This window comes from Kryptolebias marmoratus, linkage group LG21, assembly GCF_001649575.2.
Source record: "Kryptolebias marmoratus isolate JLee-2015 linkage group LG21, ASM164957v2, whole genome shotgun sequence".
Classification (NCBI taxonomy): domain Eukaryota; kingdom Metazoa; phylum Chordata; class Actinopteri; order Cyprinodontiformes; family Rivulidae; genus Kryptolebias; species Kryptolebias marmoratus.
In genome coordinates this window covers 15,104,907-15,131,377 of record NC_051450.1, presented here as the reverse complement: position 1 = coordinate 15,131,377, position 26,471 = coordinate 15,104,907, and the positions used below count along the sequence as shown (strand labels likewise).

The 26,471-nt window shown below is 37.2% G+C and overlaps 2 protein-coding genes across 3 annotated transcripts in view; both read left to right on the top strand.

Annotated features, from left to right (window-relative positions):
- Positions 1-3,190: 3,190 nt before the first annotated feature.
- On the top strand, positions 3,191-8,888 carry si:ch73-206p6.1 (phospholipid scramblase 1). Its single transcript, XM_017406384.3, has 7 exons — positions 3,191-3,278; positions 3,917-3,992; positions 5,185-5,227; positions 5,308-5,528; positions 5,678-5,839; positions 6,297-6,458; positions 6,942-8,888. The coding sequence occupies exons 2-7, from the start codon at positions 3,927-3,929 to the stop codon at positions 6,969-6,971; spliced, it is 684 nt and encodes a 227-aa protein (XP_017261873.2). The 5' UTR covers positions 3,191-3,278; positions 3,917-3,926; the 3' UTR covers positions 6,972-8,888.
- Positions 8,889-14,945: 6,057 nt separating this feature from the next.
- The window catches only part of plod2 (procollagen-lysine, 2-oxoglutarate 5-dioxygenase 2), a 30,778-nt gene continuing 19,252 nt past the window's right edge, over positions 14,946-26,471 (top strand). For both annotated transcript variants that reach the window (XM_017406718.3, XM_017406717.3), the window contains exons 1-3: positions 14,946-15,409; positions 23,607-23,698; positions 24,779-24,915. In XM_017406718.3, coding sequence (XP_017262207.1) covers positions 15,310-15,409; positions 23,607-23,698; positions 24,779-24,915 — 329 coding nt within the window. In that variant the 5' untranslated portion in view covers positions 14,946-15,309. The remainder of the gene's footprint in view (positions 15,410-23,606; positions 23,699-24,778; positions 24,916-26,471) is intronic.

Sequence of the window (26,471 nt, the reverse complement as noted above, 5' to 3'; positions counted from 1 at the left end):
GTGTGTTTCAGTATATCTTCTCCCAGTGCAGAGGCAACTCTTGCAATGGCCCAACATTGCCTAGCATCATTAGCTCAACACTGCTCTCCAGTGGATACAAAATATAATAAAGCACAAGTAAAGCCCATGAAGGAGAATGAAAGTGAAGCTGAAGTTGTAACAAAATGATCTTTAAACACATTTAAATGCATTTTTTCCTTACAACTGGGTCCATAAATGGTCAATCATATGCATTAAGTACACAGAATTCTTAAATAGATGACTGCATAGTGAAGGAGTTAGTTGAATTATACACAGTGTTGCAACAATTTTGTGAAATGAATTGTATGCTTACAATACTTACTATATTAAATAAAGAATAAAAATATTTTTTTATGTAGTATTGTAATAAAATATTTTAAATTTGGGAAGCAAAAGGCCAGGTGAAAACCTGGTACATAGCTGGACATCATATTCTCACATTCATTGGGGTTTTGAAAGCTTTTGCTTTGTTTTGTTTATTGTTGTGTTTCTGTTATTTTTGTCATATTTCTTCTTGTGTTTAGTTTAGTTTCCAGTATTCTCCTCTGTGCCATCAGCCACTTCTTCCCCTCAGTATTTTTTCCACAGCCAGCCTACCTCGCTCATCTACACCTGTTCTCGGTTAGCACCTGTCTCCAAAATCCTTGTTTACTTCAGTCCTTGTATTCAGTCAGCCACCACCACTTGTCAGTAGTGATGATCAGATGAAGCCTTATGAAGCAATGACGCTTTCCAGCCAGTCGTGTTCATTTGTAGAGGCTTCAATTGCTCAGCAGCTCCCCCTGTTGATCAAAAACTTGAGACAAATAATGATGAGTTTACAGTCAACATTCTTACAATTATACAAGGTTTAAATTATTTCAAATTGATTTCTAAGGTATTGGAACAACACAATTATAGTTTTTAATCTTCTAATAAAGTTTTAATTGGTAGGAATGTCGATGTCCATCTGTAAGATGTGGTTTGTTTAATTTACGTAATTATTCATTTCATTTTCAAGTTTACATAAGAAAACTTCACAAAGGGGTGGAAATAAGAGAATTGTTTCAGCTCCTTGAACATTTCTTTCCTTCTTTTGTCCCGATTGTTTATGATGAACTACTGCCTGTCTGGAATTAAATTCAGTGAGGAAGGTCCGTGTGCAGATCTCCAGGTAAATCAGAGTCAGGTCTGCACCAAAAGCGAGGCTTAATTCGTCATTGATCAAGTGATTTCATAGAGGTTGAAGCCAGCCTTGAAGCGGGGCTTCATTTAAAATTGGCCCTTTTGCTCAGAGTGTGATGCAGAGCTTCTGTTCAGTTGGCCCATCACTACATGTCAGTTGATTGCTGTTGCGTCATGCAGTGTCCTGATTCTCCTTTGTGTTATCGTCTTGTGTTTGCTTCCTGTCACGCCAGCCTTTTTTTTTCTCTTAATAAATCATTAAGTGTTACCTGAGCTCCTCATGCTAGTCTTCATGTCTAGATGCTAACCCTATTTACAACCTTGGCAAGTACAGCCCTGGTGAAAAGTTGTGGTCAATTTGTTTTGAGGTTTTCAAAAAGAAATAAAATTCACAGCTTTGTTTCCTGCAAATACAAGAAGGTATCTCAGTAGGATGTGACAAGCTGATGAACAGCATTCATGAAAAATAACTTGCAATGATTCTCAATTTTCTTGTATGAGCAGCAGAGGCAGTCCTGTTGTGTAAGTTTTAAATATATATATTTTTTAAACTGTGACAATTTTTTTTTAAAATAATCAGATCAGAGGTCTGAAGCAAATGTTCAAGTCTAAAACCCACACTAATGATAAATATTTGAAAAATACTGGTCTAAATCTGCTTTTCTTCATTTCTAAGTCTACTTCAGCGGATTAAAACTTGAACCTGGGGGTGACTTTCAAGGTGGGAACAAATTGAGGCCAGGTGGGTACAGTGTGGGCCGACATGGACACAGCCAAGCCACACGCCTGAAAGAAGGCTGCAAATTTCTAAAACTGGTCACTCAAAATTGTTGATGCAAGACTTGTTGGTGCAGCATGTATGTCGACTGTTTTGGTCTCAGTGTTTTACAACAGGAACTGTGCTGCTCCTAATGAGACTTGGGATGCAATTTTCTTCATTTTCTTCTTATTGTTATTGATTTTGTTACAAGAAAGAAGTGACCAGATAACAAAGAATCAACACTTATTCGTTATGTGCTGTGCATGAACTTGGCTTCAAATGTTAGTTCACTCCAATAGTTAATATTAAAGTTAAAAACAACAATCTTGTGCAACCAGTTAGTGTTTAGAGTATGTGTTGGGGATACTTCTTTAGCTACTACAACAAAATTTACTCTAATATCTGTAAATCTGGCTGATTTACAGCTGTTTTTGTATTTGCCAAGGTCACATAGCTATTGCAGCCATATTGAATGAGGTTGAGTTAGTCAGTTGTAGATGTACATCCAATAATTACTTTCTGAGAGTTTCATTAAAGTCTGTCCAGTGCTTCATCAAATTAGTTCATCTTCTTGGTGACAGCCCTAGAGAAGTGCTGAAAATGTCAGATTTGCCTCTGACTGCAGACTTCAGTTTTAATGGCCTTGTGACTAAATGTTTTTTCACTGCTGTTGGTCATAATTCATGTTATGTGAACACAACAACTGCTACACAAATGAAAGAGTGGGGGGAGTTGCTGTTTTGTTGTTGTTTTCTGTCACATCTATTGAACAAGTTCAGCTTCCTCAGTTTTTGCCTCACTTAGAAGAAAAACACACAGATATTATGATGGAAGATTGCACTCCATGTTTTTCTCCTGCTGCGTGCTGATTCAGCCCACATTTTGTATTTTCTGATACTAAATAACGTTAAAATGATACATGATATTAGAATACTTTCATTCTTAAATGCTCACACCACCCTTTCAGGACTTTCATGAACTAATGGGCAGTTTTAATTCACTGTTTTAAAACAACCGACAGTTATTTCACCAAGATTTTATCTTCAAATTTTTATTTAGGCCTATTGTTACTAAAACAAGAAAAAAAAATGATTATATATTTTTGTTGTAAAAAAAATCTTAAAAACAACACATCACTGTGATATGTTCTATTTTATTCACCTCTATTTCATTCTGTTAATTCTATTGAGATCAGTTCTATTCTCCCACGTTCTCATTGGCGCATGAATACAGGAAGTAGAGTGACGTCGACCAATGAGATCAGAGGTTTATTCCGTAGGTTTGACTCCAGCCTGAGTGGCCTGTTATTATTCGAAGGAGCAGGTTAAAATCCGTGAGTATTTCTAAATGTATTCCCATCGCTTGGCCTTATGTGGGCTTTTGACAGTAGATGATATAAATAGATTTAAGAGCGCGCGGCTCGCTTTCTCGTGGCCCTTTAAATAAAACGAAGTGGGCAGATCTAAGCTCGCTGTGCGCTCCCCGACAGCTGACGGAGCGTTTGTTGGGAGTAAACATGATTAATGTGATCTGTCACTGAGATAAAACCTGAATGCAGGAGGAAGGGGGCTGCTGTGGTGTCTGGGGGGGCTTTGCGTTCTGCTGCTTACGACTAAACAGCGGTACTAAGAGGATTTCTGCAGGTGTTGTCCCCCAGGCAGAAGCGTTTTAGCTCCAAGATATAATTAAGATCATCTGTGTCGCCCACCAGCGCGTAGACCTGCAGCAGTTGATCCCCCCAAAGACCAGGCTGTGGACTCGGCAGGTTGTTAATAAAAGCATACACCGACTGAAAGAAAGCACGTGGGCTCCTCAAAGAGTTTTTTTTTTTGTCAAGAGTAATAGTGAGAATCCGAAGCACACGGACTGCTGTCCGTCTGCTGCGATGGATCAGCGTTTTGTTTGTTTGTGACCTAAATAAGCACAAGATGGCGCCAGTTTTCTGTTTCCAACCTTCCCACTCATCAACAGGTCTGAAGATATGAACATGTACGCTGTAACCACGGGAATACCAGGCTGTCCGCCGGGATTAGAGTACCTGACTCAGGTGAGCGCCCAGGGGTCTGCAACCGGCGGCTCAGGGGCCTCATGTGGCTCTTTGCAGCTTTTGACCATAAATGACACCAGAATGAACATTTATAACAAGAAAAGCTAAGTGCAGCAGTTTTCTTGTCCCGTTTTCCACAATATGTGAATAAAATCCCGTTAAAAGAATGACATTAACTCAAGGAAGAAACATGCAAATCTTTTTGGCTCTGATAGTTTGTTGGTTTACCACTTCATAAATTAACTTCCTGCCAGACAGTGTGGTCTTTTTCTGAGATCCACTGGGAAATTAAACAGTTTTAACATGTTTACAGCAAGCGGCTGAGGGGGGGAAAACACGAAGTGCATTTTCATAAACACATTATGTTATGAGTTAAACTCATCGTGGAATCAGGCATTCTGGAAAAAAAATATGGCAAATCATTCTGAAAACAGTGAGAATTAGAAGTTAAGGCCCATGTTTCAAAAAATAAAAAATAAAATAAAAAAGAAAGAAACAATTACTATCAGAGAAAATTCAGTGAGTCAACAAACTTTGACTCAACAAACTCTCCCAGTTTTTATGTTGACTCTTATAATTAGCCGGGATGCAAATATACACTCCATTATTTCGAAGTGGGGTACTTTTTAATTCTCCACAAATATAGTAAAGACTTACACTGGCCTTCATAATTTTGTGATTAAATTTTATCAAAGGGGGTAAAAAAAACAATGGTTTGGTCTATTCCTCTGTCCTAAAGTGTAAAAATAGCAACAGCTTTAATCAAATCAATATGTATCTAAGCTGAAGTCATTCAATAAGAGTTAAAATATTGATTGTTCGATCTGAACTATCCCTGTAAGATAAGGCTGCTGTCAGTATTTTATGGTGTTGCAGACACTGTAGCATCCAGTTTTCTCAGCTGATGCTTTAATTCACATCAGCAGAGCCTTAGTAAATAACAGCGTCCATTACAAGCATTATACTGGACCATTTAAAACAATTCAACCTCAGTGTGTATCTTGTACATTACACTAAAGACTACTCAATTTAAACAGCTCTCTAGACTCCGAAGTGTGCATTCACTGACCTGATGCAAAATTTGTGTGCCATATATATTTTTTACCACTGCCCTTATGACTATTTGTCTTTGTTGTTACATTTAAAGGATAAAACCTAACTTTCATTTAAATCCATGCATGTGGTCTTCTAGGTGGATCAGCTCCTCATCAAACAGAAAGTTGAGCTTGTTGAAGGTACAGTATGTGAACATATTTATATACATATTTTATATTTTACAGCAGCAGCTTATTTGGCTTGTTTTCCCTTCACACAGCCCTCATTGGTTTTGAAAGCAACAACAAGTACGAAGTTCGAAACGCCATGGGTCAGAACGTGTTCTACGCCGTCGAGGAGAACGACTGTTTGAGTCGACAGTGCTGCGGCCCTCTGCGCTCCTTCACCATCCACATTCTCGACAACTTTGGTCAAGAGGTCATCACGATCACCAGGCCGCTCAAGTGCATGTCTTGCTTCTTCCCCTGTTGTTTACAAGAAGTGAGTGCAACCAGCATTCTTTGGGTTCTTAAAATGGGAATCAAAGTTATATTCCCACATCTGATTTCTTATTGTAGCACTCTACAGGTTTACAGATTTTTATTCGTTCTTTAAAATAAAAACTAACCATGTTCTTTTGCCCCATTTAGCTGGAGGTGCAGGCTCCCCCCGGTAACACTGTGGGCTATGTGAAACAGCAGTGGCACCCATTGTCCCCTAAATTTCTTGTTGCAAATGAACACAACGAGCCTGTTCTGAAAATCCACGGGCCCTTCTGTGGATGGAGCTGCCTCCCAGATGTTGACTTTGAGGTGGGCTTGCCTAAACACAGAAATGCGTTAAATTTGTGTACACATGACGCTGTAACATGGCTGCTTTCCGAACAAGTTTTTTTTTTTTCTATTTCGGCATCCTCCTCGTGGACTGAATGTTTTTATTGTGCAGCTGGATGAAGCTACTGCACAGGACTAGTACAATCTGGCCTTTGTTCCATGGCTCACATAGTTTTATTAGACAGAGCTGTGAGGGAGTTGGATTTGGGTCATTGCTGCAGACCTTTTACAAGATCCAGAGGAGGAACTGAAGCAATATATTGTTATCATGACACTTCAGCTTATTTAAAGTCATTACAAAAATAGAAAGCCAAACTGCAAGTGAACAAATAAAGCTCCATAATTCTTCTCCAATAACACTAAAAACCTTGAAGAACCAGCTTTGATCCCAGTCCAGCGCACGAGTAATTTGTCTCCCATGTTTGTTATTCCTCAGATTTTGACGATGGATGAAGTCAGTAAGATTGGGAAGATCAGTAAACAGTGGACAGGGCTGCTGCGGGAGGCATTCACAGACTCGGACAACTTTGGCATCCAGTTTCCCATGGATCTGGATGTGAGAATGAAAGCTGTAATGATCGGAGCATGTTTTCTCATTGTAAGTGGAACATCAATGTTATTTACTTTTTTTTCAATGTGCCTATAGATGTTAACAGGATAAAAATATGATGATAAGCTGTTCTGTTAGAATCCTGTAATGGATATAATTAAGATGTTCTCACATTGCAATTTTGGTGAATCTGTCTGTATAGTTTGACGACCGCAGACACCATAGCCTCATATGACCCTTCGCTCACCAGGAATATGCGCTTCTTGTCACTGGTAGCCAGAAAAAGAATGTTCCTACTAATTAAATTACCACTTAGATTAAATTTAGTTGCATATATATATATATATATATATATATATATATATATATATATATATATATAAAACCAATAATCACCAGCATGTTTATTTTATTTTAAATTGTTACTGATAAATAGGTTGATGTATGTCCTACTTGGATGAGAGATTTTATCAGATCAGATAGTTTCTGTCTTATTGTTAATAGTTTATTTTTTCTTTTCTCCCTTTATAGGATTTTATGTTCTTTGAGAGCACCAACTAGAAGCCAAACAGGATTTTCATTTAACATTCCTGGAAGAACAAGGCCATGATGATCAGTCCCAAACACCATAATAAAACAACCTTCATTGGATAGTTTAAAGAGAGTATTACAATGTGCCCACATTTTATTATCTTGCATGAAAAGTTGAAATAGAAGGTTTGTTTGAGGCTTAGCTGCTCAGGTTGGTTGTAAAGTCACGTTTCTGGGTTGTGAGTGCACACAGTCCAGCTCTTTGTTTTCCTCTTTTGTTATGGCGCTGTTGTGAAGACGTTCTAACTTTTGTGTTTACAAGACTGATCCCATTTGGGACAAATCATTGAATAGTTATAACCCGTCTAAATCTTTCCAGTTGGCAAACATTCATATAAATTAGAAGGAAACACAGTTAAGTGTTGTTATATGGTTTGAAGCATTAATTGAGCTTGATATTGTTTATATGCAAGGAAGCCTGCCCTCATTAGTAATTTGCTCATATTGATGTTGTTTTAAAAAGATTCTGTGTTTGTAGTTATATTGTGTGAGAACCAAAAGACTCATGTAAAGTAGAAGTTTGTAGTTTTAATATCCAGCACCCCTGTTAATCTCGTTAAGTTTTGGTCTTTTGAACAAATTGGAAACTTAAAGCCGTGGTTTTGTGCACTACTATGTGTGCGTTTGCATGTTGGTGAGCTTTGATAGAACATGTGTTTGTTTTTACTTGACACATAAATGATCATTTTAGGAAATAATGCATATTTTCAATCACATAATATGCATTGACACTAACTCAAAGCTTATTATGCCATCCGAGTGTCCACAAGATGGCACTAGATATTTATTTAGTATTTATTCATTGTCCTAATGAACTCTCAGTATAAACTTAAGGTATAGAATTTTATTTATTTATTATTCTCTGATGCTACTGTCCATGTTTTGGACAAACTCAGGTTGAAAGGCATACTACTGTATTTTAGTGTTGGCTCCTTCTGATATTGGAAATTATACACCTGCCCCTGATAATACATTTATAAAAACAGTGGTTTCTTGGAAAGGTTTTGCACATAATATCATTTTAGTATTCATACTTTTTGTGACTTTACACATGCAACATTTCAATCTTTGTCAAACTCCAAGACATAAATTATTTAAAAAAAGGTATGTATGAATATATTTAGCTTCAGGTTTGATGGCAGTTTCTGTCAGTTATTGGCCACCATATGTTCTTTGATCAAATTAAGAATAACACGTGTGTTATACATGCACTATATCAACAGTAGTACCATTAAATATTTTTGTAGTAATGACAAAATGGGATTCCCACACTATTTTGTTATCTGTCTCTCTGTAGACCAAAAAAAAGTCCATCTTAAGCCATTTTTAAAAGTCATAACAGCTTAAAGACTTTTATTTTTGTAAAAAAATTAATGAAAACTGCCAGTCAGAAGATCTGAAGACGCCTGTATGAGTCTAAGATGTCTCGTGGCAAGTGTTTTATTCTGCCTTCAGTGTACTGACATGTGTTTGTAGAATTACCATAAGTGGATTTATCTCACTTTTTATGAGCAGAAGTTCTTAAGGTGGATGTTTTTTTTTGTTTTCATGGCATTTGGTATATGGAAGAAGTCCTCGGTTTTTGGCTAATTTTAAACATATTCTTGCCACTTGTCTGATCATTTGGCATGTTTTGTTAGAATGCAGTGATGGTATAAAATGGTGGTAATAAATTATCCGAAGGAACTCTGATAGTGTGTACATTTTCATTTTAAACAGAATGTGAAACAATAACTATTTTGCTTTTTGCAGTTAAAACCGTAAAAGCCCTTATTCTTCTACTTTTGCACTAATACTGTGAGCTAACAACTTGTTCAGTCATGCAATGAATGAAATCTGAGCTTAGCTTAAAATGTGCAAGTAGCTAATAAAATGTCACTAAAACAAGCAAAAAATCTGCTGTGTACATTTTGTTTGTTTCTTGTTGATTTGATTAAAAAAACAAAACAGGTTTTCAAAATAATTGTTGAAAGAATCTTCGAGTTTTTAAGTAGGTTACTGTTGAGTGTTTATAATATTTTATGACAGTTGACCCTAACAATTTCTTTCTTGAATGGGCACCACAGACTTCCACAAAAATCATCTTTTCCAAGGGAGCACTGTGGGAGAATGAACATTTCTGTGAGATGCTACATTAGACGAACACTTCACATTTGGTATGAATCAGACGCCCACACCGCACAAAATTGATGTCAACAGTGTCAATGGAGCAGTGATTTACTGGCTGAGAGGCCAGAAAATGGAAAAAAAGAGAAAAAAGCAGGTTTTAGTTATAGAGTAAGTGTGAATATGTCAAATGGAACATCTTATCAAGTCTGTACTTTTTGCATCTCATAAATTGTGTATTATATTTATGAAAAAATGATATATAAAATGACAATCTTGTTTACGCAACTGAACTTGGAGTCTGAGATTCAAGAGATTCAAACAAAAGGCACTGCAAAAAAAAACTTCACAACTTTTGTTGTTTTTTTTTTTTTCCTGAAAGAAAGAAGCAGTTATACTGATGGATTACCAGGCTGCAGGGTAATGATCCCCATTCTTTAATTTAAAAACTTGGAACTTTGGAACTTTGTATACAACTCCAAACCTTCTGCCCCTTAGACGACAGAGCTATATAAAGATATCACATGTCAGATAGACTGGAATCAGTGTTGTCAGTGAATAGAATGAAGGCATCAATTTTGTCTTCTCCAAACTGTACTTGGAAAAGCAAATTAGTAGTGTGCAAATGTTTTCGAAAGCAACGAGGTGGCACTAGGAAGGACAAGCTTTTAGCTATGCTGAATCTTCATTTCCTCAACCTACTTCTGGTATGTTCAGTGAATCGTCGTGGTTTGAACATGGCTGCCTAATGATGACATTGAAATGAAAAGCCAGCCAAGGAGCTCATTATGTGTAATTTTCAAAGAACACTGCCCAACTACCCCAGCCTATTCAGAGGAAATGCTAAGTTATACCACTGAAAATAACCTAGGTTGAAAAAGTACATTCATCTTCAACTCTTTGCTTAATATATGTAGTTACTTGAGTCTTTAAAGGCCTGTTTTTCCAGACACAAGATAAGGACTGACCACAACCAAAGTAAGAAAATCTAACCACTTTCCATTTATGTGGCCAGGTTTTGTGTGGACATTAAAATGTATAAGCTGTGTTGGGTTGAGTTCTTGGGTCTTTAATTAAGTGCAGTTTTTTTCCTAAACGTGTAAACTCCAATCAGCCCCTTGGCCACACCCTAGGTCAATGGATGCCTAGAAGTCCCATGAAAGGAACCAAAATAACCTGAACTAAGCTGGGGATGATGTATTGATGGGTTTTCAGGAGGATAAGCTAAACGAGGGACATGACTGATGGTCTTTCCACTGATCTGGGCTGGTAATTAAACTTTCTGTGAAGCGACGAAGGCATCTGGGATAAAAATAAAGCCCATTCTTCAACAATCGCAGTGCAATTGTGGGTTCTCCAGAAAGATTCAGGGGACCAAGTTTCTAGGAGATGTGACTCACCAGTATAATTGCAAAACCATCCAGTTCTACCACCAAAAGAAGTCAAAAGAAGAGTAAAATCCAAGGTGTGCCCCAACCACTGACAGAGGCAAAATCTAAGCATTTTGTCTCAGATATTGCCATTTGATCTGACTTACATAAAATTCATGCTCATATGTTACAATATTTATTCACCCATTATTACTGAATAACGAGAGACCTAATAGAGGAACAATTTTCCATGCATCTCTATTTTATTTTATTCATATTCCTAAGAGAAATTTTGTTGTTGTTCTTGTTATTTTATAATCTTTTAATCTGGACTCTTAGAAATGTGCCTCTTTGATGAATCGTCTGTTTCATCTAGCACCCTGATTAGATTAAGTGCTTGTAAAACCACTGTCTCCACTAAAGTTAGGGGATGGTTTGCTTTCCGTGGAAAGTTACAACATTATTAGGGCTTTTAGTCAGTGAAAGCCAAAGACGTGTGTGTTCTGTGCACATTTTATCAGCAGGACAGCAGGCAGAACATTATCCGTTCGGGAAGTCTGGGAGAAATTCTCACTAAAGAGTCAAATTAATCACTAGTCAGACTCAGGCCTACTAAAAAGTAAAATTTAGTTGTGTAAAACAATTAAAACATCAACGATTTTACAGTGATTCAAGCAAATAGTATTGTACAACCTTTTTCAGTGCATCACTTTTCCATCAGGGTTTTTTTTTTTAGTTTATGACAATCAACACTGAAAATTGGTAGTGTTGGAACAGTCTGCTGCAATACCTTTCAGGTGAAATATGTGTTGCAAAACAATGTGATAATCGTAACTGATCAAAGTAACTATCTGATGCAAAAGTAATCTGATTCCTTTGCTAAATTCTCCCTGATTCTCTAAAATGAGATCATTCTGACTACTACTGACTGAAGATAAGTTACTGATTACTAAGAAAAACTTCACAGACACCCACTTTTTAAAAAAAACATCTAAACTATCCTTTTTAAAGCAATAGTTCAGATTTTTTGAAGTTTTTTTATTTGGAAAGGTTATGATCAGTTAATATCTTACCTGATGTAGATAGCTCTTTGAACAGTCTGTTTGGAGAAACAGAATTTAATTCTGGCTAAAAGGCAAACTAACAGCTCATCAGACTGGGCCCAAAGAACGCTGCTGAGTATTCCACTTGTAAATGCCCATCAGCATGAGCTCTTTTTTTGGTTTGACAAACAGCTGCATTTAGCTTATGTCCCAAATGTGCTACAATTAGAAGTGTCTCACTGACACACAGGCAGAGTGGAGATAATTATTTGCAGGTTGGCCTTGTTGTCCTCAGAAGCTCCAAGCTTTCCCTTCAGTCCTTACCCCACACACCGCAGCCCTCTCAACTTCTGTATCTGGAAATTTTTGTGTAATTAAATGTAATTTTCTCACCCACACCTCACATGCCTCAATTTAAACTTGTCGCCAGTCATACTGTCACCACCAGTGACCGATGTGGGCACCTCAAACTTGCCATACTTTTACAAGCTCTCACTCAGAAAGGTAAAAGTCTACGTGTAGGCTTTTGACTCGGATAAAGCTCTATCGGATCTTACATCTTCCTAAAACAGAACTTTAATTCGATATTTAAACTGCTCACACAACATTTATTATTTTGTCAGGAGTTGCTCAAACATTTTACTTCTAAATAGTTGTTGGGTGTTTAGTTTCAGCCCAATGTAATAAACCTACATCTACCCTGTGAAGATGCAACATTAGTTTCTCCACCACAAGTAATCTTATTTTCCAGTGTTAAACAGTTGCCACACAGACCACAAGGCAAAAAAATGCAGATATTTATGCTGAGCTGATGTGTTTTAATTGTGTATGTCAGTGTGATGCAGCTTTGCAGCTTAGATGAAAGATAATGCATTTTAAAAATTTGGCGCTTGACTTTCACAGTGGGAGTAAAGACCTTTTATGGATGTGCTGCAATGTGGGAGACAGACAGCAAGCGTCAAAGCGATAATTTTCTCATGACACACTAATTTCCATAAACAAGCCTACCCCGCGCTTACTCTAGTGTCAGTTGCATGCTGAACTGCAGTAAAAAGAATGGCTCACTTCCAAGTCAGGCTTTCTCTGGCACAGCTCTGCATTTTCAAGGTTTATCAGGGGGCCTCACTGGAAACATGTAATTTCTCTCATAAAAAAGTTTAACTTCTTTTAACTCTACATGTAACACCATAAAGCATGATGTCATTACACGAAACAATCTTTTGCAACTGCCCTTCACTGCCAAAAAGCAATGATTAGAGCTTTGGGGAAAAACATTTTTAATTTTCTAGTTTTTTTTTTTTTAGAGTTTATTGGTCCTTTAATGAAAAAAAAAACTAATAAAAATGTTTTTCTACTACAAAATCTACATTCAAAACAATTAACCTGGTGATGTCATTATGGGTAAAGCAATTTGCTGGCAGTTACCATGACTACCCTGCCATAAAGGAGGCTTTTAAGCAAGGATGGAAGGAGAGGTTGGTGAGAGTCTGTTCCTTTTAATAAGCGAAGATGAGACATAAATGAGATGGAGCATTTGGTTTCAAGTTTAGCTGAGACACATATGTAATCTGATGGTAAATGGAAGCCACATTCAGTGCCTGTTTTTTTGGTTTACATGTCTGTTTCTCCCAAGGAATCATGGGACTTCAGGCTTATACCAGCGATTTGATGTGTATACCAGACTGGGAAACCAAATGAGCACAATGAGATGCTGAAGAGAGACCACAGTGACCACAAAACTGGTACCACCTTTCTCTAATCTCCATAAACCCACTGTTTTTTTAGTCAGTTCCAAATAGTAGTGCACAATTGTGAATGGAAACTTGCATTAAACATTTACGCTGTCTTTTAAGTGAAAAAAAAAGAATTCTTTAGTATTGGGCTTCCACATGCAATATGTTTGTTGTTTCCTTTAGACTTTAAATTGTGCAGTTAAAGATGTGTGGAAGTAGATCAGACAAACAGGCAGTAAAAATGAACCCAGTTGGGTCCTAAAGCTTGTTCTTTATTGTTTGTTTTGTTTTTGAATATTTTTTGAAAGACAGGTCAATCCAGAACATGTCAAGTAGACTGGAATGATTGCGAGTTGCAAAGCAAACAGCCTGAGATGCATTCAAAGAGACTTCATGTGCAGAATGTATTTTAAAGAAACTTACCGACATATAATATTGCAGTTTTAAAAGAATGTAACGGATAAAAGAAAAGTATCTTGCGTTTTTAAGTCACTATTGCAATCTCACAACATACAACTCTGGTGGGAAAAGTTTTTACTGGTGCTCTACAAGGTTATGTTCTTGAGCCCCCTGCTTATGAATGCATGTCCATCCACATACAATTAAAAAAAATCCTGAAATCATGGCTGCATAGCTTGCTGATCACAAACACTCAGAATTTAGTGACACTGCAAATAAAAATTGGCCAATTTTAGTGCAAATTTCAGTTGTTAACTAGTATTCAAAAGGGGCCTAGTGAGATACAAATTTAAATGCCGGCCATACAAATGAGCTGACAGTGGACTATAGAAAATGGCAGAACCACAAGCTCTTTTACTGTACAATTGTGGAGCAGGTAAGCAACTTCTAGTACCTTGGTGCTCACATTCAAGAGGATCTTGTCTGGTCTCCATGTACACATGCTTTGGTTGCTAAGTTGCGGTGATGGCTTTATCACTTGAGGCAGCATATACAGCAGTTTTTAAACCCTTTTACTTGGCTGCTGTTGACAGCATCCTGCCCACAAGTATCACTTCATAGTTTAGGAGTTGCACGATCAAAAAGCCCTGCAGACTGTGATCAAAGCAGCCAAACGCTCAGGCCTGCCCTCACTACAGGACATCTTTGCCACCGCTGCAAGACCAAAGCAATTAAAAACATTAAAGACTCCTCACACCTCAGCAGCTTTCTCTTCCGCCTGCTGAACTTGGGCAAATGTAACCAGAATATGTCCAACAACCACTCTGCACAGTTTAATAACCACTTCACATGACCTTATATTGTGTAATAAATATAAACATTAAACTTATTTTATAACTTTATCTCTTTTTTGTTTGTACTTCTATGTTATTGTTATCATCTTGTTTGACAAATCTACTTTTTGAATCTTAATTCTTGAATAAAGGAACTAATTTGACAGAAAAAAATAGGAAAAGAGACAAAGGAAACTATTTGGAAGTTTGTGTGGGATCTGGATAGAAAACAACATTTAATAAAAACGACTATAAAAAAGTTGAAAGGGGGCTTATGGCGTTTCCATATTACTTTGCTGGAGGGTTTTCCACGGGTTCCACTAATGAGCAGGCTGCAGCGCGCTGCTGAAGTTAAATTGAGTTGGTCAGACTGAGGGGGGAGGGGACCAGATGAGACAGATTTACCAGTCAGGGCGCGGGGGCTACAAATACAGCTGTGTTTAGTCGCACTTTCACGCAGGACGTCCCTGTGTCAGGAGCGAGGGCCGGACCGTTATCCTCCCTCCTCCTCCTCCTCGTCCTCCTCACCGACTTCAGAAAACTCAAGTGGCTGCTGCAATTAAGGAACCACGCCTGTTGCGCTCTAATTTCTCTGAACCCTAGTACTTATACAGCCACGCTTTGCTGCTGAAACGCTTGTCTCCAGCGGCTGCGGGTCTGCTCGTCCAGAAAAGCAGTTTGTTCTACTTTTTCTTTCCCCCGCACCCCTCCTATTATCGCGAGAGGCTGCAGTTGCGACCCTCCAGGGCTGGTTCTGACCACCGACATTGCGCTTGGAACTGCGGCTCCGTCGGTCGCTCTGACCACCTCGCAGAGAAACACCCATGGAGTACCTCAAATTTTGCTTAGTGTTTTGTTGCTGGGTCAAGTTTACAAGTTCCGTCCTCTCCAATGACCCTCAAACTCCTGTGGCTATTCCTAAAGGTAAGAAATCATCCAACTTTTTGCGCAAACTCAAAGCGCCATCCCTGTTTTATTCTCTTCCATGTGAGATAGAACTTTAAACTAACAAGTTCTTGCTCCTTTTCAGAGCTGTCATTATACATATAAAGACTTGTGTATGTATTTTTTTTTTTTTTTTGCATGATGTCAGTGAGTGTGAGGCGCAGGTTGGATGCCTGCGGCTCCATGTGTGGGAATCCTTACATGTCTGGCGCGACATACGCCGGAGAGTGAAATTACACCATTCTGCGGTTTCTCACAACTTTGTTTTATTTCATGTTGTTTGGCTATACCGAGCGTTTATATACAGATAACAAGCTGTAAAGAAGGAACTAATTGGAGAGCAGTCTTTGATGGTTTTAAGTAAAAAAAAGAAGCAGTTAATAGCGAAGACTTGGGCTGCACACCAGAATGCGCAAAAACAACTTTATTTTTTCAAACAAGCAGGGCTGTGATTGAGAAACAGAGAGGTGCTTGTAAACATGTTGTAATTAAAGGCTGAACTGAACAAACCACCTCATCTGCTGCTCAGCTACATAAGTCAACATATAGACACCATATTGAACCATTAGGTCTGATTTATACTGTCTTGACTGAAAACCCTTCCTACTAATGTTTCTGCTGTTGTGCTACTTTTTATTACACTGTCAGAAATCTTGGAAATCCTTGAAGACTGAAGTTTGCATGGAAAATATTGAAAGATTATTTTTCATTATTCTGGAAGTATTCAACATGTGCTTTTTTTTAACCGTTTTCAGACTTGGTTAGATCATGGGACCAAAATCAATATGATTTAATGACAAAATGACCACTGTCTAATGCATAAGAATGAGTTAACCTAATGTTTGACTTTGTCCAGGCGTCACGTGTACAAACACAGACATGAAATAACATAAAAGTGTTTTGTGAAACAGCAAAGAAATTGCCCTGAGGGCTGTAAAATCACTTGTTGGGCTCCCTGCAGGCTGCTGTTCAAGTCTTAGGTCATTTTATTATACTTTTGTCCTTCCAAGGGTAAAAACCACAGTTCCAGAGAACACCTGAACAATCTATGTTTTAGAAAACTTGTCCTTGGCATGTCAAAAAACTGGACTTCTATTTTGTAATTTAAGACATAAGATCATGCACTTTTGTACCTTAGGTTCTCATTCAGATAAAGAAAGAGTAATACAAAATCTTCAAATAAAGTTTTAGGAAAAACTTGGGAGGATCATTCTGCGCCAGCAAGGCAAAGGCCTGAACATCATTCTCGAGGATAAGGTAAAAAACAATCAAACAAACAAAAAAATGTTATTCTTCAATTTAGAAAGCACAAGATCATCATCTTGTTCTTTGTTGTAGGCAGAAAGGTTAGTGGTTATGATGAACGTATAATCGAGAAGTAATGTTTGAACACCGCCTAATTTTCATTCTGATTCCTCTCCTTCAGCTCTTCTCTGAGAGCACCCTCCGACTGTTTGCACCTCAAACACAAACTGTGATTCAGCAGTGAAAAGGGCCAGTGGAGGGAGTAGGAATGCAGAGCTCTAGCCGTTTCTCACCACTGTGCACCTGGCCGGACACTGTGAACAGTGAACGTGGCTGTTGGTTTGTCAGTTTTGGAAAGTTACAAAAATTGGGCTGCGTAGACCCCCACTGTCCAGCCACCTGAAAGAAGCCTTTCACTTTTTTTCTGACTCTTTGAGCAGCACTTTCTGACAAAGTTTTAAATTTGCCGTGTAGGTCTTACGCTGTGAGGTTGAGCTGCTGCATATTAATATATACGTACATAATACACATGACTTCATCTAACTGCCAAGACTTACTGTTAAAGTTTGCTTTAACAAAGTTAAACTTTTTAAAGCAATCATGTTTGTTTAATTTAATTTAATAGGTCTTAGTATTTTTTGTTTGTTCTAGTGTAAGAATGCCTTATGAAGGCTTTGATAACACCATCATTCTTGACCTAGTGAACTAATCCACTATCTTTTAACCTGGATAAAGGCATCTTTAGATTATATTGTTCCTAATGCGTCACCAGGGAATACTTCATAGCTAACCGAAGGAAACTCCACCTAAGGTTGTCTATTCTTTATATAGGTGCTTTCTATTGCCTGTAATACCAGTTTAACAAACTAACAAACCCCTTTGGCTGGCTTAGTCTATAATCATGCCGTAGAACATTCTCACCATATTACCACATAGTTGATTCTGTGCCTTCTGTTCAGCCAAACATGTGTTGTCCTGTTTGCTTTTTGTTTAAATATGTTTCAGAACACAAACATCTTTAGTGTCTCTCATATTTTATCATTATGCTCATATTAGCCATATTCTGTATTGGTTTTAATGGTGTAGAGCAAAGCTTGAAGGTCTTTTTTCATTCATTAAAAGTCTGGACCTTGTAAATTTTCAGAGGGTTCTTGTTTGTTAAGACACAAACCTCTAACCCATGAATTATTCAGACACACACACACACAAAACCCACCTAAACCTGAATAAATCAGTGTGTCAACACAAAACAGAAGAGAAGGTGCAATCTCAGTTTTTATCTTTAGAGACTTTGTTACCATCAAAATAAGGCTTTTTAAAAATTATTTCTTCAGTTCATTTTGGGAAAAAACATCCAAGTTGACACAGTTTGGTAGACATAAAAGTGGGCTTTTACACCAAGGTTAGTGTAAAAATATTAGTCATAAAGAACTGAACAGGCGAGACGGTTCATTCTCATGGCCTGGCTGGTAGCAACAAAGAACAAGCTGCATGCGTCAATGGTAAATTACATGCTCCTGATTCTTAATAAGTCTGTTTGTTTGCAACTCTGCACCAATTAGTGCTGGTGGACTACTTTAGTCATTACTGAAATGAGGTGATTGTTTCTGTGTTTGTAGATCAGCGCAATTTTTGAACCTCACCTAGAGAACTAGAAACTCCCGTGGGAGCTATTTAGGATTTGGGAACAGTCACCAATTTGCAGTTTGGTAAACCATGCCTCCTAATGTGCTATGTAAAATTATCAGCATGTGTTATCTCAGTAATAAGGACTTAAAGGTTGACAGGGAATTGCTCTCATAACTGTAGGTGTAACTGTAAAAAATAAAAAAATTAAAATTAAAACCTTATGTTGCTTTGAAGATTAAAACAACTAGGTTATTCAAAATGACATCTGGCAAAGACTGAAACAACTGTTTCCTGGCAAAATGCCTGTGACATCATCCTAATGTTAATGTGCCTGTGGTTTGACACATGGTATTGAAAACACTGCCTTTTTGTGGGTTTACTGCATAGCTCATGTAATATGGGACTTGTTTGCTCTATCAATTCTGGTGACATTTTAACAAAGCTGGAAAACAAGACTGTTTTCCAGTGAAATGTGTTCTTTCAAATGGTCACTCTTCAAGGAAGCCTGGAAGCTTGAGGTTAATGCTTGGTCTCTTCAGTATCTCCATGGTTTCTAGGACTGTGCTCCTCTTGATTTAAAGCTCTGAATGTCATGGTCTGTGGGTTTTCTTAAAAATAAGTATAGATCTTGTTCTTTGGCTTCTCATTGTTGATTCTGTTCTGCATTGTGCCCTTCCCTTCATGTTTTTTTTTAATTATTATTATTTTTATTTTGTAGAGTCTATTCCTTTGATCAATCTTGTTTCCTGCCTCCTTGTCACACCTGATCATAGCCTCTGATCATCACACCTTTATGTGTGCATTTTCCTCCCTCAATGTACTTTATACTTATTGGGTTCTTTTGTTCATTGTCAGAAGTTTGTCTGCCTCACCCGTGTTCCGCCTTTGTGTGCTGGTTGTCCTTCTGAGTTAGGGTTTCTGAATTACCTACTTTTTTACAACGCCTTGTTTTTTGCTTTCTGTTTTTTTTTTCTGCTTCATGTCATTTTCCCAGTTTGGGGATCATAGTGACAACTGAGCTGATGAGCACTTGCACCACTGAAGCATTGAATTTACACAACTCCTCTTTTGTAATCTTTCAACTCTTGGCATTTCTTGAACTTTTCGTGCGCCTTCATTTCATGCTGCTCTTGCTTGGGATCACTACAAGTCCCACAGGATCTTAGTCCTGTCATCCTCTGCTGGCAGAATGACGTAGTGGTCATGGCACCACTTTTCTCAAAAAGAACAGATATTTGGGTTTGCTAGCCAGAACAAAGAGAATCCTGTTATTATTATTTTTTTAAAGACCATGGTACATTCCTTTGATAAATCTTTAACTTCTACAGGAAATGCTTACTTAAGCTAACTCCAGTGAGTTAGACATTTTGCTCACTAAAGTGCAAATATGTACTAAGGCTTCAGAACAAACGAAAAGTGCAAAGGAAAGACCATTTGGTGTCAATGCCTTTCTTGGTGAAGAGTTTCAGCAGCATTTCTTGAGCTACATTCCTCTGCTCCCTGCTTACTCACACCAAACTGTCAAGAGAACATGCTGTGTTTACTCTGACTGGACACTCATCCTCTAAAATCACAGCTGTGGAAAGCCCTCCTTTGTTTTACTGTTGACATCAGTATCTTAGCTGTACTTCAGCGTTAGTGTGGTTACCTAAAAACACTTCAAGGGATTGAACAGCTGTGCAAGGATTAATTTAGGGCTGAGAAAAGGAACACATATTTAGATTGTATTGTTTGTCCTGAGAAAGTGTTCCCTAGAGTTCAAGTAAAACAATGATGCAATACACCCTGTGCCGTTATTCTCATTGGAAAATGCTTGTATCACCCTGTAAGTTGTGTGAATATGTCTTTTATGTAATAAAAGGCATACTGAAACTGGGATTTCCTAACCTGTGTGGAATAGCATTTTTCACTAGATCAGATACAGCACAGTTCCAAGATAGGGTCATGGAGGCAACAGGTCCAAGACAAAAAGCCAGACATGCTTCACAGTGACACTCTCCTGCTCCTTCTGGGAGATTCAGAGACTTTCCCAGGCCAAATGGTATATGTAAGTTTTCAAGAAATCTCTGGATCTTCTCTTAAGATTTCCTTACAATGGAAGTGCCTGTTGGTTCAGATCCTGCGTTACCACCACAAACAGGAACAGTGCCCTCCTTACTGATGAAACCCCACTTCATCTCTTGTCCCGTCCTATCACATCACACTCCACTCCACAACTCACCACCACTTGTGAATATTTTCACTCTCTGACCACATGATTTTGATGTGGATGTTTTGACCAATTTGGTTCGTAACATCAGGCTTTAAAAGGAACATGGGGAGAAAAAGGTACTGTTCGAAAAGATTTAAACTTTCTTTTAAGATGTCCTGTTACATATGCAGCCACTGTTTCTTGGCTTAGTTGCTGATGAATGAGGCAAATAGTTTGCTTGTTGCTGGAACTTTGATGAAAAATTGCAATATGTTACATTGTATGTCATAATGCCCTGCTTAAACCTTTGTTTAAATATGACTTAAGAGCAATGTTAAAAAAATGTGTTGTTGGACAGAAAGAAGAAAGTACAAATAAACCACTGCTTTTTACCACATTGATTCAAGATGAAAAGGAATTCCCAATTTGCACTGTTCTGCTACATTTACAAAATATCATCACATTAATAAGGTACTGCATGATTATTCATTCTTCTTGACAGCTGCTATTTAGTATGCACTGTGTGCCTGAAATATTAAGTAGCTACTAAACATCTATGCAGGAAGTGCAAATCTTGTTTTTCAACACTCACAGCTGTGTGAGAACAGCTGGGTGAGAATCATTTAAAAAAATCAATTTTATACCGTGTAGGTTTAATATAAGATAAAAAGCAAGATATTTAGATGACTTTCCATTAAATTAGTCTATCATTTTTCCCCTTGTTACATGCTCCTGTGTTCTGTTGTCCTTGCAACAATGTTAAAACATCAAGCCAATGTTTAGCCCTACATTGGAGAAAGCAACAGCAAATTTAAGAAAAAAAAATCTACAAGGGGCTGTGTAAGGAAAAGCCATGAAAAAGAGACTCACCAATAGTTCAGTGTTAGAACAGCTCTTTTAAATCAAATATGCTTTTCATCTCCAGGGTGTACTTAAGTGGAAATTTGCTTGCTAGGATGCACTCAGTTGGCCTTCATGTTTATGACAGGAATAAAGCGTTTGGCTCCACAAGACTAAGGTAAAGACAGGGGTAATTGGGGTCAGCTGTCAGTTCAGTTTTTCCTAAGGGGAAGTGTCTGCGTAAGATAATGAGACAAGTGTTTTTTGTTTTCAATATGCCTGTTAAAGCTCAGTTTCTCATTTACTGCACAAGGTACAAAACAAAAACAGACACGTCTTTTGTCTTTGTGAAAAAGATACAAAAACAGTTTATTGAAAAGAATAAGACTACACGTATCCAGAGTGCAATTACAACACATTGTGGAGGTTTTCAAGTCTTCCCAAGAAATCCCATCAGGAGCCACGTTAAGGTGCCAGAATATGCAATCGGATCTGTTTTTAGAATTGCCGAAAAGCTTTAGAAATCTCTCCAGCCACAACTTTCCAGTAATCAGTGAGCTGTGTTGAATATTTTGTTGAGTCTTTGGTCTTTTCATTTGTTTTACAGCTATTTGTGGTACCGTCTGTTTGTCAAGTAGACAGTGAAATTATACACTTTTACCTTCACTTTTAAACAGTCTTTTGAAATGTTTAAAAATATTTTCTGCTCGACTTGACATAAAAATATTTAGCACACTGCAGAGATAAACAACAGTTTAATTTAACATATATTGTATTTTTTCCGCAGAAGCACAGCTTTTAGACTTTTAGCTTGCTTGACCTGAATTTACCTCATGTAACTAGGACTGTCTGGTGCTATGACAGGGGAAGCCCGTAAATTTGCCTTGTAACCAACAAAACCAGCTGTTTTACAGAGATGCAAAAAAAAGTGCTTCCCAGATGAGAGAAAAATGTCATCCCGACAATCGTTCTTTTTTTTTTTTCCTAAAGCTATCTTCAAGCCAAGAACATAGAACACCTGCTGTTCTCTCCTCTGTGCAAAACTTAATGAGAAGCTGCCTTCTGAATTGGCCATGTTCTATTGTAGGGTAATTTGTTTTAGGATACTACTAGAACAGAACCAGTCAGTAACTGTTTTCAATTTGTAGCAGCATCCTTGTCCAATATTTGTGTCAGTTGTTTGGTGTAATGATTATTAGAGGAATGACAAGACCATCTTTCTGTCTCTCCTGGGAAGATGGATGGATGGATGGATGGATGGAGTTTTAATCTTTGCATCCTAAAAGTGTGGCACCAGCTTCTTACCTGTGACCCTGAGTGCACTTTTAAGTTAGTTCTACTCAAGGCTTTTTCTAAGACCCTGAGTTATTCTTTGTCAGACTCCATTTGTATGAATTTTTAAGAGACAATAAATAATTTACAAGTATTTGGTGGAACTTAGTACTGTATATTAAATAGAGAGCAGATTTGCTGTTGTAACATGACATGAAAAGCAGAATCTGTTTTCAAGAAGTGCTATAAAACCCTTTTAAAAGTCTCATTAAGATTTTGTTGCCCTGTTTGAAGATTGACACAAATTTAGCACATTTTTAAATGTCAGCTAGTGATGAATTAGTGTTTCTCCTTAATGCATTCACAATATTTGATGAGCAAGATCTAGACAGCCGGGGTTACTTCCTTCCTGGGCTTTCAACAACTGGAAGCTCTCAAATGTTCTGTTCTGATTAAAGCTTTGCGGCATGTTCCACAAAACAAACGGAACAAGTGGAAACTAGCTTTGTGAGTAGAGTTTTCCGCTCTCTAGCTTTACATTAAACTATGGTGAAAATTTGTGTTTGGTTAACCCTTCTTCAGACCTCAGACTTCAGCACTCACGACAACTGGAAATGTCCTAGAGGTTTGTGGGAGTTCTTCCATCCCAACAGGAAATATTTTATTGAGAGCATGTTTGAGAAAAAAAATAGCTACTGTTTTTGAACTGAATTAAATTTACAGCAGCCAGTCTTAAATTAAAACATAGGTTCAGGCTGCTAAACCAAATAGTCACCAGTGTGTTGACATAGGTTTGAGGTTTACAGGTTTACACGGTTCGTAGCAGTAGAAATCACAATACTTACAGTATATTTAAGCTTTGAAAAATATACACATTTTTGAGGATGTTTTAAGTTTTTGCAACTTCAAATGTAGGAATTTTCCTGTGCAACACTATATCCCTTTATCCCTATAATTTAGTAGCCAAAAAATATGTGCTTTTTTTTTTGTCTTCTTCAGAAAAGCTGCTGGTCTTAACTGTTGCAACTGAGGAAACAGATGGTTTCCACCGCTTCATGCAGACTGCTAACTATTTTAACTACACTGTGAAGGTAAGACTCATCTAATTTTCTAAAAGAATGTCTTAAAATTTACATCTTTTTTAAAATTCTCACTCCCAGCAGCAAAATGTTTTTAACACACACTTACCAAAAGTGATTGGGCCTGTTAAAGGAAACAGTGAGATGTAGCAAACTGTAAAAACTTCAATCTGCGAGGGATCGTCAGTGTTGTAGATCCAGAATTTCCCTTTGTGGTTGAAATAAGTAGGGAAAAACACACACACAAAAACTGTTTTAGTTTGCAGCTCAGTTGTGCCATTCCCTCATTTGCAAACTCACGTACCTCACTGTGTAATTGTTTCGCATCAGTTAGATGCAAAATAATTCTGAACTTTTCAGAACTCAGTTTACAGAAGCAGCTAATTTAGTCCTTGAGGTTTATCAGGTTGAGGCTACTTTAAACTTCAAAGCTTACACACAAACACACAAAAAACACACACACACATGCAAGCAGTCCTAAAATACCACAAACATCAGAGCGGAGAAGTTCATTTTGACAGCATTCATATAAAATAATTGACAAAATGTTCCTTCCAGCCTTCCATTTTGTTTAAAAGGGAAACTGGGTGCCAGTTTCCATCAAGGTTTTATCTCTTGCAGTTGAAAGTAAAATAAATAACTTACATTTCCTTCCACCAGCATAATTCTTAAAAGGATAGTTCAGATCTTTTGAAGTGGAGTTCCTTGGTAATATTGTGAGCAATTATTATCTTGCCTGTGTTTAAATAACTCTTTGAATGGCCTCAGTCTGGAGAAATTAAGATTATTTCTGACCAGATTAATGAGCTAACAGCCAGCCTGATTGGGGCAGAGAATAAAGAGGATTTGTGCCATTTTAAAACAAATATAATCTCAGTCTGGTCAAAAATAAACTATTTCTCCAAATTAAGGACATTTAAAGATCTATCTACAACAGGTAAGATGTTTACTGTTTATAACCATTCCACTAAAACTCACTTCAATTTTAAGTACTGCTTTAAGATAATAAGAAATAACCTTAGAAATGAATGAGAATATAAATGCTTTGACAGTTCACATTCTCAACTATTTGTTTTCTGTGTTCTTTCTAAGGTGTTGGGAATGGGAGAAACATGGAGAGGGGGCGATGTTGGTCGTTCTATTGGTGGAGGGCAAAAAGTCAGACTACTGAAGAATGCAATGGAGATTCTGGCTGAACAGGAAGATCTTGTTGTCCTGTTTGTGGATAGGTATGCTGTTTTACATTTAGGATATTTGTATTATAGTAAAATCAGATCACCACTACATGATTCTTTGCATTAACTATTTATTGCAACATCCAATAATGTATTAGGAGCATTTCTTAGAGGGGTTTAGTTTCTACTTAAACATAGGATTTAACCTAAAAAAGAAATGCAAAGCAGTTTTAATTACAGTGTAGTGCAAACATTAACAATAATTTACGTTGATAATAGTATTGAAAGCAACATATCCTGAGTGAGAGGTGTTTTGGGATGGAAAAACACCAGTTTTCATTCTGGCAGAGGCATTATTATACATGAGGAGAATAATTCTCACATGCAGGTGGCTCAATTATAAGCTTTCAAGACCAATGGAAAGTTTAACTGAGGTAATGTGTGTGGTTCAGAATAATAAGGGCTCTGGGAGACATTTTTCCTTAAATAGAGCAAAAGATGATAATTTTTACTGCGCTGTGTCATGCAAATAGTTAGTCAAAATTGCTGTTCAAAGCTGTCACACCCTTGAAACAGGTAGTTGGAATGTAATTTTCTCTTTTTTAGAGGAAGTGATTGTAGTCTAATAAACTGCTTGGGTGTTTCAGAAGATTAAGAGCCACGAGCCAGTCAAATATATTTTATTTCTGTATCCTGCCAGGCCACTTGAAGTGTTTTGATGGGTTTTAGCAGTGATACAATCAGTGCCTTACTTAATTTTTTAAGCACAAAAAGGTTAGATTATTTTTTTTTACTGCATAATTTGAGTTTCTGAACACGTACAAAGTTTCTTAAATGCAAAAAGAAGAATACAAATAATTCAAAAACAGGAAAAATATATATACTAACTAAAAGAACATGATTTACTGAACTGCTTAAAAGTGTATTGTCTTTATTTACAGGGAAATTTAGAACTAAATTAAATAAAAATAATATTTTATTTTTGCTTTGGGCTTTGTTGTAGAAAATTTAACACATTACAACAATTATAACATATTCAGAAAAGAGTCTTTATCCATGTATTGCTAGGATAAATTTAAAAAGATGGGTTTGAGAATAAAAAAAGTAACCAGATTTCTCTTTTATTCTATTAAAAAAAAATAAAAGAATTCCAATTGCCTTCTATTTAAGCAAACATGATGAAGACATGGTGAGTGATATTTTTTAAAATCCTGATGCAGGTTATATATGTCCTCTCGCTTCTGGACAACCTTTAAACAAATATGTTTGCTCCTGCCTTATCAGTGGTAAGACTGAGGAAACACTTAAAATATACAGTGGGGGAAATAAGTTTTAATTTCCTACTGATTTAGGAAGTTTGACCACTTGCAAAGGAATGAGCAGTCTCTAATCTTTATTGTAGTTTTGTTTTAATGGAGAGAAACAGAATAGTAACTAAAAAATCCATTCTGACAATTACAAATGTTTTGAGATTAGAGTTGCTTGAAGTTGGCAGTAATCAACTTTGGTCTTGGCTCTACACAAAGTAGTTCTAAACTCATCAGTCAGGTCAGAACAGCAAATAATGAGAACTTGAAAGAAAATGTTTCCTAACTAGGTTTGTTTTGATT

What these genes read in the sequence shown, in the direction of transcription:
- si:ch73-206p6.1 (XM_017406384.3), top strand. Translation starts at nt 3,927, where the DNA reads ATGAACATGTACGCTGTAACCACGGGAATACCAGGCTGTCCGCCGGGA. An exon ending in TCCCCTGTTGTTTACAAGAA is followed by an intron (nt 5,529 to 5,677) that starts GTGAGTGCAACC and finishes TGCCCCATTTAG; the next exon opens with CTGGAGGTGCAGGCTCCCCC. An exon ending in TCCCAGATGTTGACTTTGAG is followed by an intron (nt 5,840 to 6,296) that starts GTGGGCTTGCCT and finishes GTTATTCCTCAG; the next exon opens with ATTTTGACGATGGATGAAGT.